General features: G+C 45.1%; 1 protein-coding gene across 1 annotated transcript; it reads left to right on the top strand.

Moving 5' to 3' along the window:
• Nucleotides 1-263: 263 nt before the first annotated feature.
• On the top strand, nucleotides 264-7,258 carry LOC125027846 (serine-rich adhesin for platelets-like; the record flags this gene model as incomplete). Its single annotated transcript, XM_047616978.1, is given in 5 exon segments — nucleotides 264-2,370; nucleotides 4,727-4,853; nucleotides 5,021-5,141; nucleotides 5,240-5,857; nucleotides 6,035-7,258. Coding segments are annotated over 5 exon segments (4,197 nt in total), but the record flags the coding sequence as incomplete, so codon positions are not given.
• Nucleotides 7,259-11,007: the final 3,749 nt, after the last annotated feature.

Genomic DNA, 11,007 nt, shown 5'->3' with positions numbered 1-11,007 from the left:
CTTCCACATCAACAAGCACGACCACGGCAACAAGCACGACCACGTCAACAAGCACTTCCACATCAACAAGTACGACCACGTCAACAAGCACGACCACGTCAACAAGCAATTCCAAATCAACAAGCACGACCACATAAACAAGCACGACCACGTCAACAAGCACTTCCACATCAACAAGCACGACCATATCAACAAGCACGACCACGTCAACAAGCACTTCCACATCAACAAGCACGACCACGTCAACAAGCAATTCCACATCAACAAGCACGACCACTTCAATAAGCACTTCCACATCAACAAGCACGACCACGTCAACAAGCACTTCCACATCAACAAGCTCTTCCACATCAACAAGCACGACCACGTCAACAACCAAATCCACATCAACAAGCACGACCACATCAACTAACACGACCACGTCAACAAGCACGACCACGTCAACAAGCACTTCCATATCAACAAGCACTTCCACATCAACAAGTACTTCCACATCAACGAGCACGACCACATCAAAAAGCACAACCACATCAACAAGCACGACCACTTCAACAAGCACGACCACGTCAACAAGCACTTCCACTTAAACAAGCACTTCCACATCAACAAGCAGGACCACGTCAACAAGCACTTCTACATCAACAAGCACGACCACTTCAACAAGCACACCCAGATCAACAAGCACTTCCACATCAACAAGCACTACCACATCAACAAGCACGACCACATCAACAAGCACGACCACGTCAACCACAACCACATCAACAAGCACGACCACATCAACAAGCACTTCAACATCAACAAGCACTTCCATATCAACAAGCACTTCCACATCAACAAGCATTTCCACATCAACAAGAACTTCCACATCAACAAGCACTTCCACAACAACAAGTACGACCACATCAACAAACACTTCCACATCAACAAGCACTTCCACATCAATAAGCACGACCACATCAACAAGCACGACCACATCAACAAGCACGACCGCATCAACAAGCACGACCACATCAACAAGCACGACCACATCAACCAGCACGACCACGTCAACAAGCACTTCCACATCAACAAGCACGACCACGTCAACAAGCACTTGCGCATCAACAAGTACTACCACGTCAACAACCACTTCCACATCAACAAGCACGACCATTTCAACAAGCACTTACACATCAAGAAGCAGGAACACTTCAACAAGTACGACCACGTCAACAAGCACTTCCACTTAAACGAGCACTTCAACATCAACAAGCACGACCACGTCAACAAGCACTTCAACATCAACAAGCCCGACCACTTCAACAAGCACTTCCACATCAACAAGCACGACCACTTCAACAAGCACTTCCACATCAACCAGAACGACCACTTCAACAAGCACTTCCACATCAACAAGCACTTCCACATCAACAAGCACGACCACGTCAACAACCAATTCCACATCAACAAGCACGACCACATCAACTAGCACGACAACGTCAACAAGCACGACCACGTCAACAAGCACTTCCATATCAACAAGCACTTCCACATCAACAAGTACTTCCACATCAACGAGCACGACCACATCAAAAAGCACGACCATATCAACAAGCACGACCACTTCAACAAGCACGACCACGTCAACAAGCACTTCCAATTAAACAAGCACTTCCACATCTACAAGCAGGACCACGTCAACAAGCACTTCTACATCAACAAGCACGACAACTTCAACAAGCACTTCCACATCAACAAGCACGACCACGTCAACAAGCAATTCCACATCAACAAGCACGACCACATCAACTAGCACGACCATGTCAACAAGCACGACCACGTCAACAAGCACTTCCATAACAACAAGCACTACCACATCAACAAGCACGACCACATCATCAAGCACGACCACGTCAACAAGCACGACCATATCAACAAGCACGACCACATCAACAAGCACTTCTACATCAACAAGCACTTCCACATCAACAAGCACTTCAACATCAACAAGCACTTCCACATCAACAAGCACTTCCACATCAACAAGAACTTCCACATCAACAAGCACTTCCACATCAACAAGTACGACCATATCAACAAACACTTCCACAACAACAAGCACTTCCACATCAATAAACACGACCACATCAACAAGCATGACCACATCAACAAGAACGACCGCATCAACAAGCACGACCACATCAACAAGCACGACCACATCAACCAGCACGACCACGTCAACAAGCACTTCCACTTCAACAAGCACGACCACGTCAACAAGCACTTGAACATCAACAAGTACTACCACGTCAACAAGCACTTCCACATCAACAAGCACGACCATTTCAACAAGCACTTACACATCAACAAGCACGAACACTTCAACAAGTACGACCACGTCAACAAGCTCTTCCACTTAAACGAGCACTTCAACATCAACAAGCACGACCACGTCAACAAGCACTTCAACATCAACAAGCCCAACCACTTCAACAAGCAGTTCCATATCAACAAGCACGACAACTTCAACAAGCACTTCCACATCAACAAGCACGACCACTTCAACAAGCACTTCCACATCACCAAGCACTTCCACATCAACAAGCACGACCACGTAAACAACCAATTCCACATCAACAAGCACGACCACTTCAACTACCACGACCAAGTCAACAAGCACGACCACGTCAACAAGCACTTCCACATCAACAAGCACTTCCACATACACAAGTACTTCCACATCAACGAGCACGACCACATAAAAAAGAACGACAACATCAACAAGCACGACCACTTCAACAAGCACCACCACGTCAACAACCAATTCCACATCAACAAGCACGACCACATCAACTAGCACGACCACGTCAACAAGCACGACCACGTCAACAAGCACTTCCATATCAACAAGCACATCCACATCAACAAGTACTTCCACATCAACGAGCATGACAACATCAAAAAGCACGACTACATCAACAAGCACGACCACTTCAACAAGCACGACAACATCAACAAGCACGACCACTTCAACAAGCACGACCACGTCAACAAGCACTTCCACTTAAACAAGCACGACAACATCAACAAGCAGGACCACGTCAACAAGCACTTCTACATCAACAAGCACGACCACTTCAACAAGCACTTTCACATCAACAAGCGCTTCCACATCAACAAGCACGACCACGTCAACAAGCAATTCCACATCAACAAGCACGACCATATCAACTAGCACGACCACGTCAAATAGCACGACCACGTCAACATGCACTTCCATATCAACAAGCACTTCCAGTTCAACAAGCACTTCCACATCAACAAGCACTACCACATCAATAAGCACGACCACATCAACAAGCACGACCACATCAACAAGCACGACCACATCAACAAGCACGACCACATCAACAAGCAATTCCACATCAACAAGCACTTCCACATCAACAAGCACTTCCACATCAACAAACACTTCCACATCAACAAGCACTTCCACATCAACAAGAACTTCCACATCAACAAGCACTTCCACATCAACAAGCACGACAACATCAACAAACACTTCCACATCAACAACCACTTCCACATCAATAAGCACAACCACATCAACAAGCACGACCACATCAACAAGCACGACCGCATCAACAAGCACGACCACATCAACAAGCACGACCACATCAACCAGCACGACCACGTCAACAAGCACTTCCACATCAACAAGCACGACCATGTCAACAAGCACTTGCACATCAACAAGTACTACCACGTCAACAATCACTTCCACATCAACAAGCACGACCATTTCAACAAGCACTTACACATCAAGAATCACGAACATTTCAAAAATGTACGAACACGTCAACAACAACCACTTCAAAAAGCACTTCCACATCAACAAGCACGACCACTTCAACAAGCACTTCCACATAAACAAGCACTTCCACATCAACAAGCACTTCCACATCAACAAGCACGACCACTTCAACAAGCACTTCCACATCAACAAGCACAACCACTTCATCAAGCACTTCCACATCAACTAGCACGACCGCGTCAACAAGCACGACCACTTCAACAAGCACTTCCACGTCAAAAGCACGACCACTTCAGCTAGCACTTCCACATCAACAAGCACGACCACATCAACAAGCACGACCACGTCAACAAGCACGACCATCTCAACAATCACGACCACTTCAACAAGCACTTCCACATCAAAGAGCACGACTACGTCAACAAGCACGACCACATCAACAAGCACTTCCACACCAACAAGCACTTCCACATCAACAAGCACGACCACGTTAACATGCACGATCACTTCAACAAGCACTTCCACATCAACGAGCACGACCACTTCAACAAGCACTTCCACATCAACAAGCACGACCACTTCAACAAGCACTTCAACATCAACAAGCACGACCACGTCAAAAAGCACTTCCACATCAACAAGCAAGACCACGTCGACAAGCACTTCCACATCAACAAGCACGACCACTTCAACAAGCACTTCCACGTCAACAAGCACGACCACTTCAGCAAGCACTTCCACATCAACAAGCAATACCACGTCAACAAGCATGACCACGTCAACAAGCACGACCACTTCAACAAGCACTTCCACATCAACAAGCACGACTACGTCAACAAGCACGACCACATCAACAAGCACTTCCACACCAACAAGCACTTCCACATCAACAAGCACGATCACGTTAACATGCACGACCACATGAACAAGCACTACCACATGAACAAGCACTTCCACACATCAACAATCACAACCACAACAACAAGCACGAAAACGTCAACAAGCACGACCACGTCAAAGAGCACGACCACATTAACAAGCACGACCACATCAACAAGCACGACCACATCAACAAGCACAACCACATCAACAAGCACGACCACATCAACAAGCACGACCACATCAAAGCAACACCACAGTTCCACATCAAGTGCACGACCACTCAACAAGCACTTCCACATCAACAAGCACGACCACATCAACAAGCACGACCACATCAACAAGCACGACCACATCAACCAAGCACACCAGTCAACAAGCACGACCACTCAACAAGCACGACCACGTCAACAAGCAACTTCACATCAACAAGACGACCACGTCAACAACACTTCCACATCAACAAGCACGAAATTCAACAAGCACTTCAACATCAGAACACGACCACTGTCAACAAGCACTTCCACATCAACAAGCACGACCACGTCAACAAGCACGTCCACATCAACAAGCACGACCACGTCAACAAGCACTTCCACATCAACAAGCACGACCACGTCAACAAGCACTTCCACATCAACAAGCACGACCACGTCAACAAGCACTTCCACATCAACAAGCACGACCACGTCAACAAGCACTTCCACATCAACAAGCACGACCACGTCAACAAGCACTTCCACATCAACAAGCACGACCACGTCAACAAGCACTTCCACATCAACAAGCACGACCACGTCAACAAGCACTTCCACATCAACAAGCACGACCACGTCAACAAGCACTTCCACATCAACAAGCACGACCACGTCAACAAGCACTTCCACATCAACAAGCACGACCACGTCAACAAGCACTTCCACATCAACAAGCACGACCACGTCAACAAGCACTTCCACATCAACAAGCACGACCACGTCAACAAGCACTTCCACATCAACAAGCACGACCACGTCAACAAGCACTTCCACATCAACAAGCACGACCACGTCAACAAGCACTTCCACATCAACAAGCACGACCACGTCAACAAGCACTTCCACATCAACAAGCACGACCACGTCAACAAGCACTTCCACATCAACAAGCACGACCACGTCAACAAGCACTTCCACATCAACAAGCACGACCACGTCAACAAGCACTTCCACATCAACAAGCACGACCACGTCAACAAGCACTTCCACATCAACAAGCACGACCACGTCAACAAGCACTTCCACATCAACAAGCACGACCACGTCAACAAGCACTTCCACATCAACAAGCACGACCACGTCAACAAGCACTTCCACATCAACAAGCACGACCACGTCAACAAGCACTTCCACATCAACAAGCACGACCACGTCAACAAGCACTTCCACATCAACAAGCACGACCACGTCAACAAGCACTTCCACATCAACAAGCACGACCACGTCAACAAGCACTTCCACATCAACAAGCACGACCACGTCAACAAGCACTTCCACATCAACAAGCACGACCACGTCAACAAGCACTTCCACATCAACAAGCACGACCACGTCAACAAGCACTTCCACATCAACAAGCACGACCACGTCAACAAGCACTTCCACATCAACAAGCACGACCACGTCAACAAGCACTTCCACATCAACAAGCACGACCACGTCAACAAGCACTTCCACATCAACAAGCACGACCACGTCAACAAGCACTTCCACATCAACAAGCACGACCACGTCAACAAGCACTTCCACATCAACAAGCACGACCACGTCAACAAGCACTTCCACATCAACAAGCACGACCACGTCAACAAGCACTTCCACATCAACAAGCACGACCACGTCAACAAGCACTTCCACATCAACAAGCACGACCACGTCAACAAGCACTTCCACATCAACAAGCACGACCACGTCAACAAGCACTTCCACATCAACAAGCACGACCACGTCAACAAGCACTTCCACATCAACAAGCACGACCACGTCAACAAGCACTTCCACATCAACAAGCACGACCACGTCAACAAGCACTTCCACATCAACAAGCACGACCACGTCAACAAGCACTTCCACATCAACAAGCACGACCACGTCAACAAGCACTTCCACATCAACAAGCACGACCACGTCAACAAGCACTTCCACATCAACAAGCACGACCACGTCAACAAGCACTTCCACATCAACAAGCACGACCACGTCAACAAGCACTTCCACATCAACAAGCACGACCACGTCAACAAGCACTTCCACATCAACAAGCACGACCACGTCAACAAGCACTTCCACATCAACAAGCACGACCACGTCAACAAGCACTTCCACATCAACAAGCACGACCACGTCAACAAGCACTTCCACATCAACAAGCACGACCACGTCAACAAGCACTTCCACATCAACAAGCACGACCACGTCAACAAGCACTTCCACATCAACAAGCACGACCACGTCAACAAGCACTTCCACATCAACAAGCACGACCACGTCAACAAGCACTTCCACCTCAACCGAGTGCCAGACCAGTAGGCTTAGCAACCTCTAAAGAATGCGACACCTCTCTGAAAAAGTGCCAGATACAAAATCACTTTTCTAACTTCCTCTAACCCCAAACCCATCCTTACCCATTCCAACATCGTCCTAACTCCTCCTCTCCCGCCTCCTTCCCTCCATCCCTCTACTGCAAGCCTACAATTTATACACATTATAATACATGTGTTCATTATAATGCGTATGTGCGCTCAGGCAGACACTGTTCAAACGCCTGTGCATGAGTATGAGTGCGTATGCACGGAAGTGCGCAGGTGCATGTATGTTTGTATGTATGTCCCCATGTGTGTGTATGCAAGAGAAGCAATACATATTCGTGTCTAGACTTATATACAGGCATGGTACACCTATGCACATATACGGGCATATGTAAACAGTTATGTGTATGTACAGCTATATGTATGCGTTTAGTTAGGTATAGGAGCGCAAGATGTATGTGCATGTTCCTGTGCTTGTACATGAGAGTATACAGGTGTGTGTGTGTATATATATATAGATATATATATTTGTGCATATGTGTATATATTCATATGTGTGTATGTATATGTATGTGCGTGCATATATTAATATGTGTGTATGTATATGTATGTGCGTGCATATATTCATATGTGTGTATGTATATGTATGCATATGTATGCGCATGTGTATGTATATATATGTATATGCGTAAGTGTGTGTGTATATATGCTTATATAAGTGTATATGTGTATGTGTGTATGTATGTATATATATATATATGGGTATGTGTGTGTATATATGTATGTATGTGTATTTATATGTGTGTGTATGCATGTGTATGTTTGTGTATATATATATATCATCATCATCATCATAAGGGGGCATACGCATAGCTGCGCTTTGCCGCGCCCAACCTTTGCCTCCACCTCCTGGGGTCCCTCTGAGCAAGCCTCCATGCAGCATTCCTTCCCACCCCCAGCACATCTTGGCAGTTCTGATCGACTTGCTTCAGCCAAGAGTTCCGTGGCCTTCCCCTTGGTCTTCTCGAGCCTGGGTCAACCCTCTCGGAGATGACCCTATGAGCCGGATCTTTCTCAGGAAAACGAGCCACATGCCCATATAGCTGAAGTTGGCGCTCGCGTATCAGATTGGTAATAGGTCTTGAATCAGTCGCATGGAGTATCCTCTGATTGGACACATGGTCCCTCCAGGTATACCCCATGATTCTGCGAAGACACTTAGTACCAAAGGAGTCAAGACGGGCCTTCAGAGCACTGTTCAGTGTCCAGGTCTCACACCCATAGAGTAAGACCGGGATCACCAGTGCTCTGAAGAGCCTGATCTTAGTTCTCCTAGTCAAATACCGACAGCGCCAAATACTCCTATTGAGATAAGTGAAGCTATCCAAGACCTCAATGTTCTCGCCACAGGCATACACAGACTGAACATCGACATCCAAAAAGTCCCCAAATTCCTGAACCTTGGTCTTGGTCCAGTTGACTGCGAGTCCCAATGGCTTCGCCTCCTCATGCAGCGCCTCTGCTAGAATCACTGCATCATCGGCAAAGTCAAGGTCTGTGACCTTGAAATTACCAATTGATGCCCCACAGGAACTACGGTTCACGACACGGCCAAGTATCCAGTCCATACAGGTATTGAAAAGGGTTGGGGCCAGGACACATCCCTGTCTCACCCCGGCAGACACCGGGAAAAAGGCAGAGATGCCCTCCCCACACTTGACAGCACTCTTGGTATCTGTATACAGGCCAGGCAGCAAACCATATATATATATATATATATATATATATATATATATATATATATATGTGTGTGTGTGTGTGTATATATATATGTGCAAGTATAGGTGTATACACATATATGTGCGTGATCACTAATGTGTACTCATAAACGTATGTGTGCATACGTGTGTGTAAGCATATGTATGGCTATATATATATATATATATATATATATATATATATATATATGTGCGTGTGTTTAGTCATAAAACGTGTACAAGATGTGTATGCATTTTTGTTTGCATATATGTGAATGCTTATACACATATGTATGCACATATGATGTGCGCATGTCAATTTATGTGTATGCATGTGCATGTGTGTAGTGTATAAAGTAGGAGTATGTATGCATATCATATTGATAGGAGCATATATAAAGGTGTATGCTTGCATTTGCATGAAAATAAACATATGCGTAGTACTTAGGGCATTAGGGCGGGTGAACAACTATATCTGCACTAGGTTAACATAGCATAAATGAAATAAAAAATATAATCACATATATGCAGTTCTGATACTCAAACCCATGCTCACAGGAGTATACCCTGGTGTAGTGAGCAGGCCCGTGCGTTGCTCCTCATAAGTCCACACTAGACAGGGCCAACCCTGCTGGAGGGGCTTATCAGTCGCATCCCAGCTAAACTGCTCCCCCTACTACCATGATACACCTAAGCCAGTAGGTGGGGGTTAACTCGGCTGTCTACCTCTCAATCAAAAAACATTACTGCACAAACAGAGGAACGGCCGTTACCAAGGAATGAACCCTTGGTAACTTGGTATCAGGATCGCTCCGGAGCAGAGGGTGCTGAACTTATGCACATACAATATAATGACTATGAGAACTGAATCCGACTTACTAGCATTACTTGAGGAATTCTCTTTTATTAAATGGGATGCTGTAGGACTCTGTGAAGTGAGAAGGCTAGGCAAAAAACAGAAAATATTTAATGATGGACACAGGCTCTATTGGAGAGGTGAACCCCAGGGTAACAAACGGGAATTAGGGGTAGGTCTCTTAGTCCACAAATACTTAGAAAAGGATATTGTGGAATTCTACAGTATAAGTGAAAGAGTAACTTAAGTAATTATAAAACTAAACAATAGGTACAACTTAAAGATTGTTCAAGTCTATCCTCCAAATTCCAGCCCCAGTGATGAAGAAATAGAGAACTTCTATGAAGATGTTCATTTAGCCAGCGAGAGAGCAAAATTTAACAATAATTTAATGCCAATATAGGTAAACAGACAGAAGGAGAAACCATTGTGGGGAATCACGGAATAGGCACTAGGAAGGAGAGAGGACAAATGCTGGGCGATTTTGCGGACCCAATATCATGAATACATTCTTCGAAAAAAGACTGGAGCGGACGTGGACATGGAAGTCGCCATTGGACATCATAAACGAAATTGACTTCATAATTTCAAATAAGCATGATATAGTAAAGTTATAAATAAAGTAAATGTTGGAAGCTACCATAGAATAGTCAGAGGTCAAATCAAATTACACCTCAGAAAGGAAAGGAACAAACTCATTTGAAGACCGCAGCCAAATTTAGCTAACTTGAAAACCAGAGCGACAGAATTTAGCATTAAAATCCAAAACAGATATTCACTTCTGAGTGATGAAGATCTCAACATTGACCAAATCAACAAACAGTTCAGCGACATAATAAAGGAAGCTGCCCTTGAAGTAGGCAGTAAGAACGTCAAGCAAAGCTCCAGCAAGTTCTCCATAGAAGCTAAACAGCTTATGCAAATATGAAAGTATCGTCAAACAAGGACAATATAGAATTAGCTAAACTAACAAAGACTATAAATAAAAAGAAGAGAAGATGTACGGAAATCCAATACTAAAATAATAAATGAAAAAGTGATCTCAAGTACCAGCAGGAAAACAGCTAAAAGGAGATTCAGAATAAGGAGAAATCAAATGAATGCAATAAAGAAACCAGACAGAGAGTTAACATATAATAAAGATGAAATCATA

Source organism: Penaeus chinensis, chromosome 8, assembly GCF_019202785.1.
Source record: "Penaeus chinensis breed Huanghai No. 1 chromosome 8, ASM1920278v2, whole genome shotgun sequence".
NCBI classification, from domain to species: domain Eukaryota; kingdom Metazoa; phylum Arthropoda; class Malacostraca; order Decapoda; family Penaeidae; genus Penaeus; species Penaeus chinensis.
Note: the sequence above shows the minus strand (reverse complement) of the source record. Positions and strands in the feature narration are given on the sequence as shown.